The following is a 26,514-nucleotide window of genomic DNA, read 5'->3' as shown; positions in this document are numbered from 1 at the left end:
CTAGCGACTCCTTGTGGCAGGCTGGGCATCTGCAAGCTGACACTGGTCATCAGTTAGACTGTGTTTCCTCCTACACATTGGTGCGGCTGGCTTCCAGGTTAAGCGAGCAGTGTGTCAAGAAGTGCGTGTTTAGGAGGATGCATGGCTCTCGACCGTCGCCTCTCCCGAATCCATAGGGGAGTTTCAGCGATGGGACAAGACCGTAACTACCAATTGGGTAAAAGTACAACAAATATAAACTCTGAATGAGGCAAATGGTGGTCACACCAGATACTGACTGGTTTTCTGATCCATACTTATTTTTTTTTTTTTTTTAAGGTATCTGACCAACAGATGCATGTCTGTATTCCCAGTCATGAGAAATCCATAGATTAGGTCCTAATGAATTTATTTCAATTGACTGATTTCCTTATATGAACTGTAACTCAGTAAAATCATTGAAAATGTTGCGTTTTCTATTTTTGTTCAGTGTATATATACACTGCTCAAAAAAATAAAGGGAACACTAAAATAACACATCCTAGATCTGAATGAATGAAATATTCTTATTAAATACTTTTTTCTTTACATAGTTGAATGTGCTGACAACAAAATCACACAAAAATTATCAATGGAAATCAAATTTGTCAACCCATGGAGGTCTGTATTTGGAGTCACACTCAAAATTAAAGTGGAAAACCACACTACAGGCTGATCCAACTTTGATGTAATGTCCTTAAAACAAGTCAAAATGAGGCGCAGTAGTGTGTGTGGCCTCCACGTGCCTGTATGACCTCCCTACAACGCCTGGGCATGCTCCTGATGAGGTGGCGGATGGTCTCCTGAGGGATCTCCCCCCAGACCTGGACTAAAGCATCCGCCAACTCCTGGACAGTCTGTGGTGCAACGTGGCGTTGGTGGATGGAGCGAGACACGATGTCCCAGATGTGCTCAATTAGATTCAGGTCTGGGGAACGGGCGGGCCAGTCCATAGCATCAATGCCTTCCTCTTGCAGGAACTGCTGACACACTCCAGCCACATGAGGTCTAGCATTGTCTTGCATTAGGAGGAACCCAGGGCCAACCGCACCAGCATATGGTCTCACAAGGGGTCTGAGGATCTCATCTCGGTACCTAATGGCAGTCAGGCTACCTCTGGCGAGCACATGGAGGGCTGTGCGGCCCCCCCAAAGAAATGCCACCCCACACCATGACTGACCCACCGCCAAACCGGTCATGCTGGAGGATGTTGCAGGCAGCAGAACGTTCTCCACGGCGTCTCCAGACTCTGTCACGTCTGTCACGTGCTCAGTGTGAACCTGCTTTCATCTGTGAAGAGCACAGGGCGCCAGTGGCGAATTTGCCAGTCTTGGTGTTCTCTGGCAAATGCCAAACGTCCTGCACGGTGTTGGGCTGTAAGCACAACCCCCACCTGTGGACGTCGGGCCCTCATACCACCCTCATGGAGTCTGTTTCTGACCGTTTGAGCAGACACATGCACATTTGTGGCCTGCTGGAGGTCATTTTGCAGGGCTCTGGCAGTGCTCCTCCTGCTCCTCCTTGCACAAAGGCGGAGGTAGCGGTCCTGCTGCTGGTTGTTGCCCTCCTACGGCCTCCTCCACATCTCCTGATGTACTGGCCTGTCTCCTGGTAGCGCCTCCATGCTCTGGACACTACGCTGACAGACACAGCAAACCTTCTTGCCACAGCTCGCATTGATGTGCCATCCTGGATGAGCTGCACTACCTGAGCCACTTGTGTGGGTTGTAGACTCAGTCTCATGCTACCACTAGAGTGAAAGCACCGCCAGCATTCAAAAGTGACCAAAACATCAGCCAGGAAGCATAGGAACTGAGAAGTGGTCTGTGGTCACCACCTGCAGAACCACTCCTTTATTGGGGGTGTCTTGCTAATTGCCTATAATTTCCACCTTTTGTCTATTCCATTTGCACAACAGCATGTGAAATTTATTGTCAATCAGTGTTGCTTCCTAAGTGGACAGTTTGATTTCACAGAAGTGTGATTGACTTGGAGTTACATTGTGTTGTTTAAGTGTTCCCTTTATTTTTTTGAGCAATGTATATTCCTTTATTTAAAAAAATATATAGACTAACCTTTCATTTGACACCCAATTTAACAGGCTCCTATGAACTTCACATGTTGGTGCTCATGGGTCCTCTTTTTAGATGGAAATGACCCTTACCAAGCCTTTATGTGACTGAGCTAAAGCAGGAGGGTGTGGGAGTTTGACTGCGCCACCATCTCTTGGATTGAATAATATTGTGGATATAAAGAAGTCTTTTTTAAAAGCTGTAACCTGCAGACCATCCAACTGAGAACAGGCCGCAGGGAGGTCAACACATGTAAATCTTCTTGCAAATCAGCCTCCAAATATTTACACAACGCTTTGAATACTCTAACTATGTGAAAGTATCTGAGTGTTGTGTGTGTATATGAAGTCTCAATGGTGAAGATGATAAACCCCCTATGAAAAGTCAGCTGTTGCTTTGTCATGGTGTGTTGGTTTTCCTGTGATGGATGTGCATACTGTACATTTTCTAAATATCTCCTGCATCTCCTGCAACCAGGGCCTGTAAATGGGCTGTTCAAGGATCCCCAGCTGACTCTGTATCTCAAGAGAATTGTTGCTATAATATGCTAACGTATTACTGGAACTAAATTAGGTTTCTCATTGTAAACACTTTTTATAAGGGATGACATCTGGTCACCACCTGTATTCAGATGAAGTCAAATCGGTGTGTGTGTTCAGAATTGTGAGGTATCTTCTCTGAACATCTGTAGGGCTGTGTTTACTGACATATTTGTCTTGTTTCTCTGTTAGTGAAGGGACAGGTGTTGGTGTGTGGGGGTGGAATCACAGTTGTATCACCCAGTGTGGGAGTTTATTGGTCATGGCAGTGCGGTGTGCATGCAGGCCTGTGCCAGGGAAGATACGTTGAGCCTCTGGGATCAGTACTAAATGTTTGCAGATGCTGGAGAGACTCTGAGGCACCAGGATAGACCAGACACTGCCTTTTTAAGTTCTGAGCGGGAGTCTGATAGTGTCAATACAGTATGTATAATGTATTGACACTGTGAGGATTTCAATTCTGAGGTACATGAGATGAATGCCTATGGCCAAGTCATTAGCCGTCTTTTTTTCTTTTTTGCTATTTTGCCAGTCATGGTTTATGCCTGTGATGTACCAGAGATGGAGGTCATCATTGTCCTCTCTGGTAATCCTGCATCTGACTTCCTTATCCACAGAGGCCCAATGGAAACACTGCCCTGCGTCACAGTAGGCTTGCTAATTTAGCGCTAACCTTATTTCCAGACCCACATGTTTACCAGGGCTTTTAATTTGCATTTCTTAGCATTGCCTGATACAAAGAAGCCACTCCGCGTGTGGTTGATGGAATCGTACGGAGGACCTCAAACCAATGGAGTGTGGTATCAGGCAAATATAGACTACCTTATATCTTCAGTGGGTACTCCGAGCAGGGAAAGAGAGAAGATTGATGGTACTAGGGCAGTTAGTGACCGTATTACCGCCACACCGGCGAAGACATGACCGCAGTCAATTTCCATGTGACTGTTTAGTCAATGTAACTAAGCTTCTCTAAGCTCTGATTCTGCTGATGGTCATTAGTAGCCTACCAAACTTGCTAACTGTCTGGTACTCTGCACTATATTGTTTCTCTAATCCCTCTGACAGCAATGCAGATCGATCAAAAATCAAACACTTCATGAGAGCTCATGATGCGCAACATTTCTATAGGCTACGCCTGTGTCAGAAAACAGTGTGATAGAGGCCATTAAAAAGAGGATCCCATCAGATTTCTTTAGAATATGCTTACTATATTTATTTCTCAACTTTCCTAATATTTAAGCACATTGCTTGGCTTTACAACAGGAGTATAGCCTACCTGACTGGCATGAAAATAAACCACAGGAAAAGCGTCCTTCATTTGCTATTTTAGTGCATAGATGACATGTATATTTTTGCCCCTGGTGCATGATAATGCTTCATTCTAAATAAAAACAAATTTCACACGTATATGTAAAGACGAGGTTAAATCAAGAATAGTCTGATGGGTGACAATATTAGCCAATCGCTTGTGAATGATGTATTATCACTAGTGAATGATGCCCAGGTTGTGTGCAGTAAGGCAGACAGCTCATGCCTTTTTTTTATGACTTTTTCAAATCATAGTCCCACACCTCATGTATCCTGGCCCATATGTTTTGATGAGGTTTGTATCACAACTAAAGTGGCCAAATAACTTCTTCAAATGAAGCACATTAATCTACTTTACAACCGGTGAAGAGCCTAACTGGCATACATAGGTGGTGCATGAGTTTCACGTTTGGGGAAGATCATTTTCACCATAAAAATGCACCTTTTATAATAAAGCATTACATGCATAATCACATTTGTGGTAACTTATGAGAATTGTGTTATCCCGCTAAATGATTGCATTTTGGAACATTCACCCTTATATCCTACTGCCGTGTACGCATTGCTGCGCTAATAATGTGAAGAAATGGCCTAATAGTTTATCAAAATTAAGCTAAATGTTCTGATCTGTTGCAACAGCCTCATTGTTTAAAAAAATAATATGTAAAATGGATGCGAGTGGTGGTATTAATTTGGGATCTACCACATCCCACAACTGTCCCAGAGTATGTTTGGAATATGTATTTCTCGTACAGGTCAATTGACCAATGGAATAAGTCAATTTTTGTACTATGGGGGATAGTAGATTGAAATAGGCTAGTGCTTTTGCTGTTCGTTAAGCCTACTCATCTTGTTGTGGACAGTTCTTCGAACATCTTCAATATGCACCTCGGAATTAAATAAGGACGCGCACAGTTGCGTCTCTGTCTGTCTTCACTTGTAGCCTACTTCAGAGTAGAGATGGATGCCTGTGAGAAGAACCCGATCAGGTGATGGGCATTGGCTCATAAGAATTGAGATATCTGAGCGAGATGTGAGAGGTTCTTTGGGACATGCAGCCGGAAGAAGGGAATTATTATGTTCAGCCCAAGGGCACAACGGCTACTGGCCGCAAAAGGCATGGCTTTTTTTTTTTTTTTTTTTGAGGGCATTACGGCCACACTAGGGGTATACCGTCGGGAAATTCGAGGCATGCCTTTCATGTGTCTTTTTTCAAATCATCATTAGTCGCGTCATGCAGCCTTAGAATGTATGAAAAATCTAAACATAGCCCAATGTTTGTAACACAACTAAAGTTACATAAATAACTCTAAATTAAGCATATAGGAGTACCTATTTCTTTGTTAACCGCTCTCCCTCAAATGGTTTGGAGAAAATATCCTTTCTATTTTAATCAGCTTTGTTCAATTGTATTCTTCATACTATAAAATAATGCCATGGAATTCTAAACAAATCTTATCTGCTTAATTATCTAGTGTAGCCCAGTCATTTGGCATAGCCAGATCAGGACCTAACATAAGGACAACTCAGACTATTCTGTTCTTCTGAAGTAGACTACATTTTCTTCATATCATGTTTCTTTAGACCTGTCTAAAATAAATAATGGATTTATTGTGAAGGTGTAGGCTATATTACATGGCTTTATTAGACTTTTTCATATGTAGATGTTCCGAATGTCTGCATCAGTGGCTTGTAGGTTGTGTGTAGAAGCCAGGAGATGCAGTTATTTTGCTTGACAATCACCGGTTGACAATTTCATGACTGCCACAGCCCTAGGTGGTGCAGTTTACTGTTGCTGGCTTTCTCTCTTATCCCTGGTCCCGGTACTAATGCCCTAGACCTTCAGAATTTCCGGTTCCTACCTTCCCCATCTCTTACATCATTTTGATTATTTTATGGCCCATCTTACTGCCATGGCTTGTCATGATGTTGATGATCCTAATGTTGAGTCACCATTATTTAATAATTCTGTAAAGAAACGTACTGTGTAAAGATTGAATTAGCCTAGGACAGGTCATATCATTTGCGCTCCACTTGTAGAACTGAGTGGCTTGGAGACTCATTAGGGTTTGTTATTAGACCGGGAGATGTTTGGACTGTCATTACTCCTCCAGTCATGACAGTCTGGGCATTGACGTCAGCACAGTGGTGATAGGGCGGGAGGGAGGCCTTGGCGGCTGGCTCTTAGAGCAGGCGAGGTAGTCATTTTCCCAGCCCAAAGTAAATGGGGGAAAGGAGGAGCTTCTGTCTGAGTAGATACTACAGCAGAAACTCCTAGTGGTCTGAGTTCAACAGCCTACTGTACTATTACTCCCTGTAAGTAGTACTATTTCATGGTTTTGTAACTACTCTAAACAGCTTTTATGAAGTGGTCAAGGTCAACCTTTGTTTGCATGCTCATCCCCTGCTTCCTCTGAGACTTGGCTTGAGTCTGGTGTTGTAGACGAGCCCTGCGGTAGATTGTAGAGGCTGGCGTATAGCACAGAATGACTGCACCAGCATTCTAGGCCTGATGAGCTCACCCCTGATTCATGGAAACTTGAGGATGCCAGGAGGAGGAAGGCAGTGTGTAGAAACCTGTGTTTGCTCCTCACTCACTCCTACAGTGACAGTGTGATTCACCAGAGTTCACTGGCAACATCCAGCTGACTGTCTATATATAACCTATGTAGAGGGAGAGACACTTGTTTTGTTTCCTGCATATGTTGATTCCACAAATTTGACTTATGACCTCAAAGAGCTCTTCTTTCATCTCCAATACTTTCAAAAAAAAAATTCTACATTTATTATACCTCAAAGGGGAAAGCTTCAGAAATGTTAAAGTATATCACTTTTGTGATCCCATCCTTACTATATAGAAAGGCCCTCCCTCAGTTCTGAAGTCATTGTGGTCATTGGTAACAGATCACATCTCCAGTCAAATGGCCTGCTGCCCGCAGTGCCTAGTGACAGATTCATGTTATAAGATGTGGGATGTCTGCTAATGAAGCATATTTTATGACTGCCTTATCGATTTTATAAAGAATTTGTTAACACAGTTGACTCCATGAAATAAGACTATTAACGCCATCTCTCTGTCCTCATTTGGCAATATCCCTGGCCCAATCACTGCTGTGACCAATAAGGGGTTTGTTCTCCAGACGGCTCAGTTTATTGTTTTCAAGTTCAGTGGCAAGAATATCATATAGTTTTAAATGGTGCAAAATGCATTTTGACCTTTTACCTTCCAAATACTTTCTGAAATAAACCACAGTGACTTCATGTATTTGGGGAAAGTTTGTGGGGAACATTCCCAATCCGGACCGGAAGGATGTGAAACTGAATATGAATTCAATTTTTTTTGGTTTGAGAAGTAGCTCCATAAACAAGACTCTGGTTCCCACTCCCCTATTTTCTCCCGATCTGTTTTTCCTCCATTTTTTTCTAAGCCACTACCAGTCAGGGAGGGTGGAGGAAATGGCTGGGTTTTCCAGAGAATGTGGAGCGCTGTAACTGGGGCAAGTCGGTAATGATTTGAGAAATCCCCTTCACAGTAAAGCACTCATCCTCAGGCTGGAAGGCTGGACACTGGGTTCATAATGTCATGGATCATTAATCACTCATCTGAGTACAGTATTTGATTCAATGGATCTAAAATGTATTGTAAGGTCCCGATAACAATCTTGTTGATCTATTTTCTGCCCATGAACCCTGCATATAACTCACCTTTTTCTCTTCTCTATCAGAATCTCCTCGGTTGTACTCTGCCGTCTCCGTCAGTGGTTGTCATGAGCGACCAGACGGCTACAGCCAGCTGTGTGCTGACCCTTCGGAGGGAGAGGCTAAGCGTCCAGTGAGCCTGGTGTCCACTCTGTCCTCTGGCTCCTCCAGGGACAGCCACAGCCTCTACGGCAGTACCACGGCCCTCCCCTCCACACCACCTCCCCCCAGTAGAGAGGACATTGACCTGGAGCTCAGCCCTGCAAAGGGAGCCAGGGAGCAGCCACAGGCCCAGCTGCAGGGCCTCTACCAGGGGGGGACCAGAGACCAGTGGCGGAGCCACAGTCAAACCAGGTCCCAGTCCAACACCTCCAACAGGAGAGCTTTTGCACCTCCGACCCCAACCTCACCCTTTGCCACTGAAGCCATGGCGCCCAACCCCAAGCTCAGCTACGTGGACCGTGTGGTCATGGAGATCATTGAGACGGAGCGCATGTATGTTAGGGACCTTCGCAGCATCGTGGAGGTGAGTCGCCTTGCGCGTCCATTCAGTTCTAGTTAATAGGACTGAGGCTTGACCTGAATCTATGCAATAGTGTTTTCACTATAGGCCATATGATATAGTGGAAGTTAATAGGTATTTCAGAGTGTTTCTCTTGGAATGGTATGTAGCAATGACTTAATGTCTGTACCTCCCTAATATGGAGCTGATTTACTGGAGTTAGCCAGAGACTAAGGAATGGGAGAGCAAATAAGGTTCTCCATTTTCCAAGTGACTGCTTGCCTTGTAGCCACATGTGTCTGGTACCTATAAAATCTTCTAGGGTTGATTGTTTTACCAGGATGTAGTTTTATTTCCTGGTGAAACAGTTCCCTGCGTATTTTGTAACTGGCATTTTCAGTGGTGGAAAAAGTACCCAATTGTCATACTAAAAGTAAAGATACCTTAATAAAAAATTACTGAAGTGAAAGTCACCCAGTAAAATACTACTTGAGTAAAAGTTTTAAAGTATTTGATTTTAAATATCCTTAACTATCAAAAGTAAATGTAATTGCAAAAATATATTTAAGTATCAAAAGTAAAAGTGTACATTTCGAACCGCTTATATTAAGCAAACCAGACGATAGCCAGGGGCACACTAACATGCAGAGATTATTTACAAACAAAGCATTTTTGTTTAGTGAGTAGGTGATCTCTTGATAAGTGTGTGAATTGGACCATTTTCCTGTCCTGCTAATTATTCAAAATGTATGAAGTACATTATTTTCTTTAGGAATATAGTGAAGTAAAAGTTGTCAAACACAAGTTAAGTACAGATACCCCAAAAAATGACACTTAAGTAAGAATACTTTAAAGTACTACTTAAGTGCTTTGCACCACTGCATTTTCATAATTGGATAGAAAATACCATGTAGCCTGTAAAACCAGCGGATTATGATTCTAACTGACCTCTTATCATGGCTGCTGGCTTTGTAGTCTGAAAACAACTGCCAACTGTGCAGATCAGCCTCACCTATTGGCCCCTTCAGGTTGGGGTAATTCTCCTCTTTGGATTAGTACTGACCAGAGGGATGGTGGCTTGAGAGCCCTGTAGCATACAGGTTATAATGTCTTAAACACATGACGCAGACAGGTCAGAGGTAGTGTGTTACTGGCTCTCTTCACCTTGTCTCTGTGTGGCTGACTGCTGCTGGCGCCTGGCCTAGGAGGTGTTGGAGGGTGATATGCTCTGACTGAGCCCTTGCAGCAGTAGCCAGAGTAAACACGCAGTCCTGCTCCTGACAAACACTCCCACACTGCCTCAGGACTTCCAACTAGCCCTGCCTAGCTGCCTGCCTCATTGCAACCTAAACTAGGATACGGAGCTTTCCGGCCCCTTACAGGCAACAGCCAACAAAAACACAGCCATCACAATGCCAACTGAAGAAACATAGCAGAGTAGCAACTGTTTTTCCCCCCCACATACTGTTGTGGTGGGGGAAACTCTTTGAACAATCCCAAATCTAAATTCAACATTTCAATGACTTGCTCTGCAGTGGCATCTTGTCGTGCACATTTCAGTACCAGGATCTCCTTTTCCAGGATGTGAAGCTTGGCATTTCAGTGACCATATTTGATGCATCTTATTGTCCTGCTACTGTCGCTTATGATGTCGACACTACACCCAGGAAGCTGTTAGTTTATCTGCCGGAGAGCAGACACTATCCAGGAACATGCCTCTCCACACCACCTACTGTGTGCCACATCTGGGGAAAGCAGAAACCTCCTTATCTCAGCTCTTAGAACAGTTGTGTGACACAGGTGGAATCGCATCTCCACTTCCACCTCAACAGATATGCTGAGGGTCAAAATCTCTCTGTTTGGAGTACTGCTAGCATCCATAGTCTTCCTCCCATCATTTCTCCCTAGGTCATCTCTATTTCATTACATGTGCCACTTATGACTGCCCAGATGTCACTCTAAATGCCTCTTCCCCTCCCTCCAGGGTGCACTACCCTTTTATGGGTCACCCACCCATAACCACAAGCCTAGACCTAACGTTGTTCTGACAGCAGGCTGTACATATGTTCGCAGGCTGTGTGTGTGGTCAGTAGGGGACCTCTGTTGAGGCCTCGGTGTGGCTGGTGTTAGTGGTGCTCAAGACTGGGACTGTGAGACGCCCTGCTGAAAGCCAGTTGGCATTGCTGTCACTGGATGGGAATGCTTCCACTATGAAATGGTTTAGTTCAGTGTGTGGTGAGAAGGGATGACTACTTCACCCTGCACTGACGGGGCTCGGGTGTGTTTGCGTATACGAACAGTCGAACACTATGTTTGTGATTTTTCTTCTGTGAGTGCGTGTCTGCTTGCAAGACAGTTGAGTTATGTAGTTGTCTGTATTTGGTGTGTTTCTATAAGGAACACCAGTGTGTAATTGGGTGAGAGGAGAAGCATCAGCCATTCCTAGCATATACTCTATGACTAATGTGCCTCTGTTTCAATTATATTAATATCTACTCCAGAGTAGTCCTGCAGCCAGATGGGAGAGGGGCCATGGGAGGAGAACACTGTGTGCTGGTCTGATGGACTGGGTTTTACAGAACTACTGCCAGAGGGTCAAACTACCCTCCAGTAACAAGGAATAAATCCTTAAAAGGACCATTGAAACATTACATCAGAACCACTTGGATTTGAACACATTGATCCTGAGTCATACAGTGTTGTTGTAATGGACAGCAGATGGGCATCATCCTATGTGGTCTTTTTTAGCCTGGTCATAAAAAGTGCAAACAGGATGTGCAATAAACTGAAACATTGAAGCCAACAGCAGGCGCATGTTACATTTTCTCTACACAAGCTCCCTCTACTGGAAATAATCTGAAATTGCAGTTTAGACTGAAAATATACACAGCGCACACAAACACAAAGGATATTTGGTTTTTCATAGGGCAAATTGAACCTGCAGTATAACCACAGTCTTGTTTATTTAGGATTACCTGGCTCACATCATAGACATGGACAACCTTCCCATTCAACCAGACCAGGTTTCTTCCTTGTTTGGGAATATAGAGGACATCTATGAGTTTAACAGGTAAGCCTCAGACACCTGTCTGTCAACGCCCCATGTTCCCCCAAAATGACAAGGCAAATGAACTGCAACTGTAACTGCATGTATGCGTTTTCTTTTTACAGACCGTCTACACAAAAACAACTTGGTACACGTTTAACACTCATTACACTCAACTTGGAGCATACATTGGGAAGACATTGCCATTTTAGTGAAATGCTGTTTTGACAGAGATGGATTCAAAGGCTTCCTGGCAAGAGCTCTGTTTTTATGGCTGTGTTGGAGAGTTTGACCTCAAAACAGATTTAGACCAATAGAGAAAAAGATGGCTAACCAACACCAAACACACAGATTGGCCCAGAACACAGCAGATTGGGATCAGTTACGCATTAGACAAATTACATTATGGCTGTATGTGTCCACTCTGCTGCAGATGTTATCAGGACCATCACCCACTCTGTGCACCCGATAGGATCATCCAAACAACAACATATGTTGTCTATGTAAACGTATCATGTCAGCATATGCTCACTAAGCCTCATGCCTAAAGAGAAGAGCCACAAACATCCCTATGCTCTGTCAGGTTCCTCCCCACACGCTTCCCAATCATAGTGTAATGCCATAGAAACCAAATGGTGAAAAAAAAGGTTCCGATGCCTTTTCCAATGCAATTTCTACCAGCGTAGACTTGTAAAATAGAGGTTTTGATTAGTGTTTGTTTCATCTACAGCAGGGGGAGTTTTCATATACGTCCCCCTGACTCTCCTACAGAATCAATATACAATGTGTTTACACTGGAGTGGGAAGTTTGCTTTTGTATTAGAGTCCTTTAGAAAGTAAATGAAGTGTGTCTGTTAGAATGGATTATTAGGATGTTGTCTGATCGAGACACTGCACACTATGCATCATCTCGGCTAAACGCTGTGACTGAGTCGTGCCAATTAGCAGGAAGTGCCCAGGGGGAGCAAATTACTGATGTGCAAGAGGCAAGCGTACTTCTAAAGCACTGGTTTGAAAACATGTACAACACTGATGCACTCTCCCAAGGTGATTGAGGACAGATTCATTCAAGCAGAAACTGTACGAACCTCTGCATAGACATGGAATGGCATTCTGTTATCTGTATTGTATTGGAGACTGACGGTCTCATGCAGACAGTTCATTGTCATACACAGGGTTTTCAGACGGTCCTAGACTTGTCATTCAGTTTAGAGATGTGTGTGACTAACTAGTGACTGTCTCTGGGTCATGTTGTGATTTAAAGTTCCCACTACAGTACTGGTCTGACCCACAGTGACACACTGCACCCGTTTCAGGGTCAGGTCACCACACTACTCTGCTTGTACCCCTGAAACAGATCATCTTTCCCTGCCACTAGAAGCCACATAATGGCTTGATGAAAGAATGTCTTGGAACATTTTAATGAACATTATCTTTAGGCAAAAATAAACCGCATATTGTGACACATTGGTATGTTTTTCCTTTATTATTTGGTTCAGCCCATGCAGCTGAATGCTGTTAATGTTAGATGTTCTTTGATTGGGCATGTGTGTGGCCAGTGACCACGTAAAACACCTTTTTGTGGTGATGTTGTGTTGTTTTTGTACTCCTTTATGTTTTGCAGTGGTGACCCCTCTCTCCTTGTGTCCACTCCGGTGTGGGGAGACCTGACTCTCTGGAGTCTATGGACAGAATGAGGTTAACCAGAACAAACACATTCAGCCATGCATATTCTATTCAGTTGGGTATCGCCACAGGCAAAACATAAACACGTTACCTGACATAAATAGAGGAAATGCCAACATAAAGTGTCTTAATAGGGCGTTGCCCAGAGCAGCTTCAGTGCACATAGGCATATATTCTACAAGTGTCTGGAACTCTATTGGAGGGATGCGACACCATTCTTCCAGAATAAATTCCATAATTTGGTGTTTTGTTGATGGTGGTGGAAAACGGAGTCTCAGGCGACGCTCCAGAATCTCCCATAAATGTTCAATTGGGTTGAGATCTGGTGACTGAGACGGCCGTGGCATATGGTTTACCTCGTTTTCACGCTCATCAAATCATTCAGTGACCACTCGTGCCCTGTGGATGGGGGCATTATCATCCTGGGGGATACCATGATGGGTTGTTAATTGCTTAACTCAGAAACTACACCTGTGTGGAAGCAGCTGCTTTCAATATACTTTGTATCCTTCATTTATTGTTTCCAATATTTTGGCCGTTATCTGTAGTTTACACTGAATTCCTCTTCTTGCTGTCTCTGACAAGACCTCAGATGTCTGTATAGTTGATGCTGTGCATGTCTGTATGTCGGTCTTCCTCCACAGTGAGCTGCTGCAGTCTCTGGACATGTGTGAAAATGACCCTGTGGCTGTGGCCAGATGCTTCGTAGATAAGGTAAGTGGAGGCCACTCACAGACAGACTGAATTGAACCTATCATCAGGAAGCTGGACAAGCTAGTGTTATTGATCTGATTTTGGGTTCTTCCTACATTTTTTTATTTTATAGAGTGACGATTTTGAGATCTACACGCAGTACTGCACAAACTATCCCAAGTAAGTAGAAGGAATCATTTATGGTTTTCTGGAACCTTTGGGTGATACTATGGACATGTTTAAATAAAAATGATAGTCATCTGTACGATCCATTGGCCTGTTTTTTTTTTTTCTAGCTCTGTGGGTGCACTGACAGACTGCATGAGGAGTAAGACCCTGGCCAAGTTCTTCAGCGATCGCCAGGCCTCTCTCAAGCGTTCTCTCCCCCTGGGCTCCTACCTACTCAAACCTGTCCAGAGGATCCTCAAATACCACCTGCTTCTGCAGGTACACTGGTCCTCACTACCTACTACCTTTACTACGGGTAGAGATGGTCTAAGAAAACTATATAGAATTGTCCTTGTGCGATTGCAGGTTGATTGTGGGGTCCTTTGACAGAAGTGCAAAAAAAATAGCATTCAACCTTTAACCTAGCAAGAAGATGGCAAAGCATTGTATTGCATATTACAACAACACAATCAACCCCACTCCAGAGGTCTTGACTCTTCATGCTGTTTGCTCTCTTTCTCTCTTGCTGAAAGGAGATTGCTAAGCACTTTGACCCTGATGAGGAGGGCTATGAGGTGGTACAGGAGGCCATCGACACCATGACCGGGGTGGCCTGGTACATCAATGACATGAAGAGGAAACACGAGCACTCTGTCAGGCTGCAGGTCAGTATGGCTACTCAGGGTGGGGTGAAGGGAATCTGACCCACCCCTTTTCACTATTATGATATACTGTACCTGCATCATTGTGTAGTGCCGCAATGACATCTAATTGAGGTCATTTTCTGGTGGCTATGTTTCTCTAGGTTTTTATATCAGATAATGAAGTGTATGCTGTTTCACTGTGTTGCTGGAGGTCTTGTTGATAAGGCATTATGTTAGTCACCCAGCCTCCTAAACTGTTCCAGGTTGCTGTCCCACAGTAACTCCCTGGCTGAGTTTAATGTACTCTGTGTATGGAGAGAGGCCATTCACATTTTGATTTCATTGCAAAGTATTTGTTGTTCCAATAAAGCAATAAACCTCTAACTTCCACCACCAACCTTAAAACATAGTCTAAAGCCTAAATCTTTAGAAAGAAATTGGCCTTGTAGGGACCCAATAAATCAAATGATGTTTTAACTCCTAAACGCTAGGCCCCTCGGGATAACAGAACCACCAGGTTCTACAGGGTCACCTTGTCTGCTGCGTTAGGGTTTTGTTTTAATTCCTGCTTTTAATTGGATGGCTAGTTCACTGCCCATGGTTTCCCTTGCCTAACTGTGTTTTTTAATGTTACAACAAAAAAGAACAGTTCTCTACGCTGACTTTGCACCCCTTGTGCATGCGTTCATGTACAGTTTTGCCAGTGTAGTGTACCCAACCAATGTTTAGGAGACCTAGATACAATCACCGCTCATATAGGAGTGTGTGTGTGCAGGAGATCCAGTCTCTCCTGATCAACTGGAAGGGTCCTGACCTCACTACATTTGGAGAGCTGGTCCTGGAGGGAACTTTCCAGGTACAACGTGCCAAGAATACCAGGATGCTGTTCCTCTTCGACAAGATGCTCCTCATCACCAAGAAGAGAGGAGAGCACTACGTCTACAAGACCCACATCTCGGTACGGAGCAGGCACAGTCGACCAGTCTAACCCGACTGGCATGGGCTTGCTTTGTCAGGTTGGTTTAACGTTTGTGTAATGTTTCTGTATGTGTTTGGTTTCAGTGCTCAACTCTGATGCTGCTTGACAGTGCCAAGGACCCCCTGCACTTCAGTGTGATCCACTTCAAGCATCCCAAGCAGCCTCACACTGTGCAGGTGAGTTTGGCTCTACCACTACATCATACGCCTGTCCTCTCTTGTAATAGTTCTCCAAGAGCTCATTATAATTGACAAGTGTCTATTTCAGGCCAAGACTGTAGAGGAGAAGCGCCTCTGGGCTCATCATATCAAGAGGCTGATTCTAGAGAACCACCACACCATCGTCCCACAGAAGGTAAACCTAACAGCAGGGATTCATCTCCACTTCTTTCAAGTATCCTACAGTCTTGCACCATCCACTCACATCAACTTATTACTAATGCTTTCTTCTGATTTCTGTCTTACAGGCAAAAGAGGCCATCCTGGAAAAGGATTCTCTCAGTGAGTATTCCAGATAAATGAATAGGGTTGCTATTAATAAAAGGTAAAGGCACTAACCATATCTCTGGCTGCAGCTGTTACCAAAGCAACATAAAATGCCATCATTGAGTGCAAGAAGATCAATTCATTTACTGGAAATATATTAGCTTCTTTGTAAACCTTTTGGAACAATTATAAACTGTTGTGTCCCCTGTAGATGAGTAGAGAATGATTGCTTTGACTGGCTTGGTAGTGAGTGAGTAGTAGTGGTGCTGTGTGCAGACCCAGGATCAGGGAGGTACCGTTACAGCCCAGAGAGGCTGAAGAAGGCTGTATCCTGCCAGGCTGAAGACTTCCCTGCAGAAGGACGGCACGGACGCAGGAGATCAGGTAAGATAGTTCCCCTGCACATAGTAAAACAATGTTTTTGTTTTATGAAAACAACACTAAAGCCATCTCATCAGTCTCGATTAGTTACTTACCCACAGTCCTACGATTTTGAGATTTAAAAAAAAAAATCTTTTAAAGAGACTCCTTGGTTAGACGTTTGGTTTTGTCTTAAAAGCTCATTGCTTGTGTGATATCTGTCTGAGAGTGTTCACTATGCTTCGACCATGTCTTTTTTTCTTTTTTCTTTAGAACCAGCGAAACAGATTGTGAGGACAACCAAAGGTATTAAAGGCAACAATTGTTATTCATAATAATTATCTTAAACAGCCTGTTGGAGGTCTTTGTCGTTCATTATCATGATGAGATTTGAACATTGAGACCAGACAGACAGCTGCTTATTACACTGGAGCCACTGCTGCTATGATTCAGGTTCTCTGTCGCTCGTACCAAGTCTCTGTATTCACCCCATACTTTCATTCTGCCCTAGATGACCCCTGGACAGCCAGATCAAAAGGCCAGCCACCCCACTCCACTCTCTCACCCCCACACACCCCTCTGCCCTAGCTCACACATAATGATGTAAATTATGGGCCATATTACTGAAAGGCTTTGTCATGCTCAAGCTCTTTTCAATAGTCAAATTCAGTCCTGGCTTTAGATCTGTTGCTCGGGCTGCTCTCATGAATTTTAATTATCCAGTAATGAAAGGACTGAACTAAGTACCTCTGTCTTGTCTCTTTGGAGTCTTTACGCCCTCTCAAATCAATTTAGCTACAAACCTAATGAAGTTATTTTCTTGTTCTTTATCCTCCTCGGTCAGAGTGGACAGTCCTGGTGAATTGCATCATTTCTGAGTCTCTGAAAGGAGGCATTTCTCATTCAGTTTATCCAATTAACTTGCTCAGATATTATTACAGTATGTTATATAAATGGAGTTTGTTGTGTTGGCAATATTGTTGACATTCTCCTTTTTAAATTTGTCTCCTCTTCATTATCTACTCCTGACTTGCAGCCATTCTGAAGGTAAGCTTCCCAATGATGAAAGTACAATTTCCCCTGCCATGTTTTTTCTCCTCTGTGCAGAAAAAGAGAAATCAGTTGACTCTGTTCAATGTGTCTAGTGAGATAATGTTGTTTGACCCTGACTCAGCAGGGTCAAACAATTTCCATTCCATTCAGAGAGAAATTAACCAAAAGAGAGGAACTGCTACTCTAAGCCCTATTGGGCTAAACTGTGGTAGTTAAAGGTTTCTGTCTCAGGGTTTTCAGTGATGTAATGTGTTCACAGCGTGGAATGGACATCATGCTGACTTGGACACGTTGTGCCTTCATATCTCACACTATACTAGAGCAGTCACAGTGATGCCATCATTTTCAAAACATTGCATTCAAAACACATCTATGCTGGCCTCGCAGTAACAACTCAACTCTCTGTGACTTCACGCTACAGCATGCAGACAGTGAAGGTGCTCTGCTGGGGGACAGGCGTTCCCTGCAACCCTCTGCTAGTGTCGGTATGCTGGGCTCCAGTCTTGGCAAGCCCAAGGCTAAGAGGCCTAGTGTACAGGAGGACCTAAGTCCCAGTGATGGTGAGGACCCTAGGCCAGGGTCCCCGCCCCTCCAGAGGGGCACTGAGCAGGAGGAGGAGAAGGGGGAGATTAACATGGATGATATTCTGATGGAGGACGACCAGGTAGCCGACTTTGCCAGCTCTATGCTGGCAGCCATCTCCTGCTGGCACTATAGGGCCAGGGCTTTGCTTTCCGCTCGGTTCACAACGGTGAGGCTCACTGCCACCAAGGGGTTTCCTATTTCCTCTGCCATTTCATTGGCTTGCCAATCAACAATCTCCCCCTCTCTGTTTACCTCGACCTTGATGTAATTCACTAACACCCAGCTACCATTTGCCATACTCATGGAATGCTTCTGGTTTTCAAACTCACACAATAATAACAGCATGTACTAAACCTTCCAGGAATGGTAACAATCAGTAGCATGAAGATCTGGTCACTGGTGATCAGATTTATGATTAATCACGTCTTCATTTAATGTTGGGGAAAGGTGATGGTATTATGCACTTTATAAGTATAGATTTTCTGTGTTCAAGTCATTAAAAGGCTTCGTATGTTCCGAATTTGAGGGGGGGGGGTTTAAGTGAAGGATTAACACGCATACTACCATGCTTTTCTCTCTTATGTTGCGGGGAGTTAGACCCAAAATCAACATTGTAGAAATGACAAATTTAGAGGTTAGCAATTAGCCTTGTGCGTAGTTGGCGGTTGCATTTGCATTGAGTCAATGGATCCACAGAGCTGATGTATGACTTCAAAGGTGAATTTGCCTGTCAAATCGGGGAGTCAGGATAATAGGTGCTTTGGTCTTTGGCAATCACATTAGTTAAAAGGTTTCTCTTTTGATTATTCCGAAACCACAGAGGAGGTTTTTAAAGGTTAATTGCTCTAATGGGATTAAAATGGCCTGAACTTTGAATATCTGTAATATGAATGGCAGCTGTCTATATAATGTATGTACTGTCACACAGGTGCTTTACAACCCCATGCTAATCATTATTGTGACTGTCTAGAACCAGAGTATATAGCAATGTGATACTCCAATGTATGGTTTTTGGCCATGGTACCCCTGTGTAAGGCACGGTGTTCAACCTAAATGTGCTGCAGTCCCCTTCATATTGTGTTCTGCTGTCCCAGGATGAAGAACACTGTGAGGTTGTAGATGAGAAGAGACCAATGGGGGCGAGGTTGGATACATCAGCCCAGGAGATCAGTGAAATGGCTACAGTGGAGGCCTTCACTGACCAGGTATGCAGAGTTTGGACTGGCTGGGTCAAAGTTAAATGATTTAATATTTTGAGGGGGATGGGAATTTTGAAAATATCCAGCAAGGAAGACTGGTAGTTGGTCCAAAAGATGAGCACTGTTCTGTTCAGATAATCCTCTTGGCATCTTAATAGCCTACAACCAGCGGGCATAGCTGCGGGAAGTAGGGGTGCTGCAGGACCCACTGAACGTAGTGCACTGGTGAGCCATTCGATCTAACAGATCCAGGGAATGCATGATATTTTGTATGTGCAACCTGGAAAAATAAGATGAAGAATGATCTGAATACTGTTTGGCTCTTTAGAGATTAATTTGCCGACCATCTTCGTGCATAGGCCTACTGGCATATTGTTCACCACCTGGGGAAGTGGAAACTCAAAACACTTAGCTATCTAGCAATAAGATCATATGTAGCTATGTAGGCTAATCGATTAACCTATCAGTAAATGTAGGCCAATGCCCTACAAAACCTTTCCAGTGCTAGGTCAAGGCTACTTGATGTAGGCCTATTCAAGCAAATGGCGCGCTCCGCTCCACAGGCATCAAAACCATACTACATAGACTAGCCTACTCCGATTGTAAAGTGGTTCCATGAACTCATTGAATTAAATTGTATACTCACAGAAAGTTGTGACTCCTCCTCATCCTCTCTGTAACTAGAACAACAGTAATGTAACATAATTACATTTTGAGCAACGGTCAGATGCTTGTGCTTAGAATGCATCTCTCCCTCTGCGCACAGTGGGGAGATGGGGTGGTTCGCTCACACATCAGCTGACAGCTAATGAAACAGGGACAGGCACATACTGTCATAGCAGGAATCAATATAATGCATATGCTTTTACTGTTGAGCAAATTTTGGTTTTAGAACAACAAAAATTGCAGGTACATTGTGTCGCAAAATCACTGACTATTAGAACCCTAAATAAAATGGTTCGGTAAGAAGGCGGTGTCGGTAATTTTCGGTTTATCATCCCAGCTCTCGGGGGTTGTGTATTTATGTTCTGTAAATGAGAACGTCCCCTCCTTCATGCTGTTGCCGCCTGTCATCTCTCACGGTGAGAAATGCAACATTTTGATATTGGGACGGGGAATATTTTTGATAGAACCTGCGTCTCCTGGGTGCTCTGTGGGACGGCTGGTTCCAAGCCAAGTGTGACAAGTTATTTTCATCCCTCCCTTATCTCCTTCTCGCAGCTCCCTGCTGCATTCCACTACACACACACACACACACACAATCACAGCCAGACGGCGGTTGGAAATTAGTCTGTTATAACTGCACACTAGAGTGAAATTGGTGTTTTCAACTTTTTTGAAATTGCTACATTTTAATGCTGAGTTCAGCAGGGGTGTATGGCATGGCCCGTGGCAATTGTATCTGAGGAATTAGTTGTAAAGCTAAAAATGGAATCAAAATGTCCCACTATCCATTATACTGTCCTTTGACAGAATATTAGACGATATGTGCTACTATCAGAGGTTGTGGCTGCTGTAACAGATTAGCCTGATCATTTAACTCGGTTCATTGGTCAAATGCCAGATAATGACTTCGGATTTTAACATCAGCACCTGATGGCTTATCGTATACATATTGCCTTAACCATCCTGATGTTAATATAGACTCTGTCCTCCTTATCCAGGTGTATGTGAAGGAGGTGCTTCCTCAAAGCAGTGCTCCTAAGGTAGTGGTGATGGAAGAGAGTGACGAGAACCCACTCCTATACACAGAGCCTGATGCCTTGCCCACCCTGCTTCCCAGACAGCTTGAGACATCTCAGACACCGGAACTTGAGAAGAGGAAAGAGGAAAGGTACAAAGAAGGAGAAGAGAAGGAGAGTGACTGCTCTGCCCACCAACAGGATGAGATTAACTCCTCATCAGCGACCAATGGAGAGTGTTCAGAGTTGGAGGAGGATGGGGCGGTGCGGACTGAGCCCAGCAGCATTCTACCTGCCTCTGTGTTGGACCAGGCCAGTGTAATTGCTGAGCATTTTGTCAGCAGCCTGTCCCGGAGAGGCAGCCTGGTGGTCTCAGAGGAGCTGCGTTCCCTGGGCTGCCCCTCACCTCAGCCGGGCAGCAGGAGCAGCAGCAACCCCTGTCTGAGCACCATGCTCCAGGAGAAGGCGCAGACTCTGGTCAACTCCACCCCAGAGCCCCCACTGCTCCTGGAGGCCAACACCTCAACGCCTGACCCTAGACCAGACCATCTCATGGAGGTGGAGCACCAGTTCACTCTCTCCAAGCAAGACCGGATACTCATCCACAAGATCAGGAGGTACTACGAACATGCTGAGCACCAGGACGCCAGCTTCAGCATCACACGCAGGGAGAGCCTGTCCTATATCCCTGCAGGCCTGGTCAGACACCTGAGCCGGCAGCTTAACGGCAAGGACCAGGCGGTTCCAGGGCACCGGAGGAGCTCCCCGAACATCCGGCCCACCTTTTGGTCAGCTTTTGACCTTCCTGGCATAGAAAAAGAGCAGAGGACTAATAATACCCCTGTGCTGGAGCCACAGAGAGCTGCAGACCCAAAGCCCAGGTCCCAGAGTGTCAATGATGCTCCTGTTGGAGATGAGGAAGAGTTCTTCAGACCCTCCTCGGACATGGTCCAAGTGTGGCAAGAGATAGATGTCAATGGGACCTTTGAGGAACCCAAGGGTTCCAATAGTACAGAGGAAATTTTCCATCCCAGATCACATCTATCCCGGAAGGGGGGAACCAGCAGAGATAGCCCTGAAGCTGAGTACATCGAGCCCATGAGGATCCTGGAGGAGTCAGACACGGGCAGTGTCTCAAAGGAATCCCCAGTCCCATTACCTGTCATAATCACCCCAGACCCCTTCTCAGGGCATGAGTCCTGCCAGAATAAGATTCCCAAGTCCTGGGAGAGTGGCGGGGTCAGTAGCGCTCCCATCCCCAGGATAATCAGTCTGTGTTCAGAGGTAGATGAGGACCTGATCCTGCAGGACATGGAGAAGATGAAGAACAAGGTGTTCCAGCTGGCCCGCCAGTACAGCCAGCGCATCAAGAACAGCAGGCCTGTGGTGAGGCAGAGGAACAGGGAAGCTGAGAAACACCTTGCCCCCAAGAACCTGCCAGCTGTCTACGAGGAGAAGGTCCAAAAGAGAGACTGGGGTAAGCTTTTTTTTTTTTTTTTTTTTTTTTTTTTTTTTTTTTTTTTGATCAGTTATGATTTGATGTGATGCTCTAATCTGTAAAACTGAAATTATAAAACCGCTGTCCCTTTTCTATACCCTGTTTTTCTGTGTATGCAGGTAGAGCTAACCTGATGCTGTCACTCAACTCTTATGAGCAAGTGGTCGTGCATGAGCTGAGGACCCCAAGCCCAGCCCCAAGCCTCAGTTCTGGGGCCAGCTCACAGGTTACGTCCCCTTGTCCCAACGGTCCTCCGAGCCCAGTGCAGACAGAGATTTTCCACTGGCCACATGTCCAGGAGCTGCGCTCTAAATACACTGACCCCAGGCTGGACCCGGGTTCCTCCCATGCCTCACCTGTCAGCCGTAGCTACTCCGTCCCTGAGAGGATGGAGAGTTGCACTGAGGGGTGCAGCACCTCATGGAGCCCTGCTGGCTATTCATCCAGCTGCAACGGCTCCACAGAAATGAACAGTGCCCTAACAGACTCCCTTGAGACTACGTCATCCATGGCCCACCGGGGTGTGGGCTCTGTGGGGAAGGCTAAGCCCCAGCCCCCGCTGTGTAGGTGGAACTCTTTGGATCACATGCTGGGAACACTGCCTCTACATGAACTGCAAAACCTCCAGGTGCCCACGAGGAGCTGTTGCGTGGCTGGTCAGACCACCCTGCCCAACGAGAACAAGGTAATTATAGTGGAGAGGGTTCCTGGCGCAAGGCCTGTGGAGACTGGAGGGAAGGAGAGTGTAGAGGAGGAAGGCGCTAAAGGAAAGGGCCAACTCAAAATCCTGAAAAACCTCGACTACCAGTACTGTGCCAAAGGGTCTCCACTGACTTCAGGCAAAAATACTGAGGGTAGTCTGGTAAAAAACTTACGGGTGAAATTCCAGAACTTGGGTTCAACACATGAACACTTGAAAACTGTGAAGACCATGCCTATTTGATTGCATTCTGTAAATCATGAAACAAGCCTTCTCTTACCTAAAACATGAAATTGACATTGATACATATGAATATTGTCATTTAGCCAGTAACTACTGCCACTGTTTTATGATTTCCATTTGGTGAAATAATTTTCTACTTCCTTTTTGTTGGTATTTTTTCACATCGGATACTGGTATGATATGTGGTTATGTAACTTCTGGTGTTATTGGGGATATTGAGCTATCAAGAGCACCCCATGGGAAATTGTGACTTTGTAAAATGTGTAAATACGTGTACATTTCTCTGATTCTTACACCACCATGTAATGTGTATATGTAAAGAGAATGAGTATGTTTATATGGAAAATGGTTTTGTTTTATGTTTGAGGGAAAAGAATGTTAGAGTGTATATCTGTCCAGATTACCACTTTTCTTCTTTCTTTTGCTGTATCACTTAATCTTTTCTCCCACAATGCAATGGTCACCCTCCATTTGTGATTCAATTGTGAGGGTCATAAGCAAGGAAATGGTGAAAAGAGGATTCGGGAAATTAACAATTAATATATAAAGGGAAGTAAATCTGGAAGGCTGTGCCACCATCTAAGTGATTACTGCAGATTTACAATCAAGACGGCGCCATTAGTACTTGCTCGTCCCTATTTGACCTTTGACCAAAGTGTTTTTCCATAATGGGAGAGAGATGGTCTGTGCTGTTTACTATTCAGCCCACTGTGCCACATTTAGCACCATCATTGTTTTCATACATCACTGGAACTGTTTTTCTGATTATTATATATTTCCTTTCTTGTTATTTATAAAATGATCCTCGTCTACATACATATTGACCAATACAGTCGTAGACTTTTCCATTCCAGAAACTACACAGAATAATTTAATGCTTGAAATGGCATATTCTCAATAAAATCAGATATTAAACATAGCTAATTATTTGTGATTTCTTTGTCAGTGGGAAAAATGATCTAATATGAAAAATTAAGGACATTTTTTTTCAGTTGATTGTCGCTCAGAGAAAGTCCATATTTGGACATAACTGTTGCAGAGCTGTAATGGGAGTTCGAATCTTAGCTTCCTGGGCATTAGAGGAGACAAGCCATACTCATCGTAGACATCTTTAACAGATACCGTGGCAGATGGAAACCTGGTTTGTCTGAGGTCCCATTAGGCTGTGTCTAGACGTGACAGTTCATGCCTCTTTAGTATTCTGATCATGGAATTCCGAAAGCGTCATGCTTCTATATACACCTACATTTACACTGAACAAAAATATAAACGCAACATGTAAAGTGTTGGTCCCATGTTTCATGAGCTGAAATGAAAGATTCCAGAAGTGTTCCATACGTTCAAAAAGCTTTTCTCTCAAATTTTGTGCACAAATTTGTTTACATCCCTGTTAGTGAGCATTTCTCCTTTGCCAAGATAATCCATCCACCTGACAGTTGTGGCATATCAAGAAGCTGATTTAAACAGCATGGTCATTACACAGCTGCACCTTGTGCTGGGGACAATAAAAGACTACTCTAAAATGTGCAGTTTTGTGTCACAACACGATGCCACCGATGTCTCAAGTTGAGGGAGCTTGCAATTGGCCTGGTGACTGCAGGAATGTCTACCAGAGCTGTTGCCAGGTAATTTAATGTTCATTTCTCTACCATAGTCACCTCCAACGTCGTTTTGGAGAATTTGGCAGTACGTCCAACCGACCTCACAACCGCAGACCATGTGTAACCACGCCAGCCCAGGACCTCCACATCCGGCTTCTTCATCTCCGCTATCATTTGAGACCAGCCACCCAGACAGCTGATGAAACTGAGGAGTATTTCTGTCTGTAATAAAGCCCTTTGTGGGGAAAAGCCACTCAGAATTAGTTGCCAAGTGGGTGGGTCTATGCCGTCCCAGGCCTACCCATGGCTGCATCCTGCCCAGTCATGTGAAATCCATAGATTAGGTCCGACTGAATTCATTTCAATTGACTGATTTCCTTATATGAACTAACTCCGTAAAATCATCGAAGTTGTTGCGTTTTATATTTTTGTTCAGTATACATGTATACTGTGTCCACAGTGTATCCAGATTTCCTTTTCCCATGCTACATTCAAATGCCAGTATACATTCTACAAATAGTGGAACAGGCAAAACATGATATCACCACGTCTGATGGCAGTAGCTCTACTGTAGCTAACAAGCCAGCTAACATCTGTAGCTAGCAAGCAATGCTTAAGGCATTGCAAACGGGTTAGCATAACTCATTTCTAAATACTAGCTAGCATTTTGAGGCCACCAAACAAGTTCCTCACAAGTTAGGAACATATTTTCTCCAACATTATAATGAAAAGGTGCCTCTAGGTCCCAAAACACAAGTTTTCTGGAGACTTGTGGGAGGAGTGCCGACTACGTCGCCCACTGGATGCGTTTTCGGTAGCCTTATTGCGTCCAGAAATCCTCCATGACCACCACCTAAGGTGGTCAGCCAGATCTGAACACAATCAGACCACAAAGTGACGTTTGTGCGTCTCGACCCGTCTTTTCAATGCAATCACCATACTCTGATAGCAGAAGTCACGTGTCAAGTGTAGACACGTTACACACTGCCATGGAGAAAAACTGAGCATAGATTTGTGACTCATGGTATTGCCATTACTAAAAACTGTGTCTCTAACCTAAACCATTCAAAATATATGATCCATTTCACCAGAGCTACTGTATATATGTGTGTGTATATACAGTGCATTTGGAAAGTATTCAGACCCCTTGACTTTTTCCACATTTTGTTACGTAACAGCCTTATTGTAAAATTGATAAAATCATTTTTTTTCCTTTATCAATCTACACACACTACCCCATAATGACAAAGCAAAAACAGGTTTTTAGAAATGTTTGCATATTTGAAATATGACATTTACATAAGTATTCAGACCCTTTACTCAGTACTTTACTGAAGCATCTTTGGCAGCGATTACAGCCTTGAGTCTTCTTGGTTATGATGCTACAAGCTTGGCACACCTGTATTTGGGGAGTTTCTCCCTTTCTTCTCTGCAGATCCTCTCAAGCTCTGTCAGGTTGGATGTGGAGTGTCACTGCTCAGCTATTTTCACGTTTCTCCAGAGATGTTCGATCGGATTCAAGTCCGGGCTCTGGCTGGGCCACTCAAGGACATTGAGACTTGTCCCGAAGCCACTCCTGTGTTGTCTTGACGGTGTGCTAAGGGTCATTGTCCTGCTGGAAGGTGAACATTCGCCCCAGACTGAGCACTCTGGAGCAAGTTTTCAATCAAGGATCTCTCTGTACTTTGCTCCGTTAATCTTTCCCTGACTAGTCTCCCAGTCCCTGCCGCTGAAAAACATCCCCACAGCATGAT

The 26,514-nt window shown here is 44.3% G+C and overlaps 1 protein-coding gene across 5 annotated transcripts in view; it reads left to right on the top strand.

The window, feature by feature from the left end:
• The window catches only part of LOC120023097 (pleckstrin homology domain-containing family G member 3-like), a 45,641-nt gene extending 21,563 nt beyond the window's left edge, over nt 1–24,078 (top strand). For 2 of the 5 annotated variants that reach the window (XM_038967065.1, XM_038967064.1), the window contains 17 exons: nt 7,663–8,162; nt 11,108–11,208; nt 13,515–13,584; nt 13,697–13,743; nt 13,860–14,010; nt 14,265–14,396; nt 15,151–15,333; nt 15,438–15,530; nt 15,622–15,708; nt 15,821–15,854; nt 16,116–16,223; nt 16,473–16,505; nt 17,236–17,246; nt 17,674–18,003; nt 18,932–19,042; nt 20,701–22,195; nt 22,336–24,078. In XM_038967065.1, coding sequence (XP_038822993.1) covers nt 7,663–8,162; nt 11,108–11,208; nt 13,515–13,584; nt 13,697–13,743; nt 13,860–14,010; nt 14,265–14,396; nt 15,151–15,333; nt 15,438–15,530; nt 15,622–15,708; nt 15,821–15,854; nt 16,116–16,223; nt 16,473–16,505; nt 17,236–17,246; nt 17,674–18,003; nt 18,932–19,042; nt 20,701–22,195; nt 22,336–23,159 — 4,310 coding nt within the window. In that variant the 3' untranslated portion in view covers nt 23,160–24,078. The remainder of the gene's footprint in view (nt 1–7,662; nt 8,163–11,107; nt 11,209–13,514; nt 13,585–13,696; nt 13,744–13,859; nt 14,011–14,264; nt 14,397–15,150; nt 15,334–15,437; nt 15,531–15,621; nt 15,709–15,820; nt 15,855–16,115; nt 16,224–16,472; nt 16,506–17,235; nt 17,247–17,673; nt 18,004–18,931; nt 19,043–20,700; nt 22,196–22,335) is intronic. The other 3 variants (XM_038967067.1, XM_038967068.1, XM_038967066.1) reach the window with 3 other exon arrangements.
• Nucleotides 24,079–26,514: the final 2,436 nt, after the last annotated feature.

Source organism: Salvelinus namaycush, chromosome 28 (genome assembly GCF_016432855.1).
Source record: "Salvelinus namaycush isolate Seneca chromosome 28, SaNama_1.0, whole genome shotgun sequence".
Taxonomy (NCBI): domain Eukaryota; kingdom Metazoa; phylum Chordata; class Actinopteri; order Salmoniformes; family Salmonidae; genus Salvelinus; species Salvelinus namaycush.
Note: the sequence above shows the minus strand (reverse complement) of the source record. Positions and strands in the feature narration are given on the sequence as shown.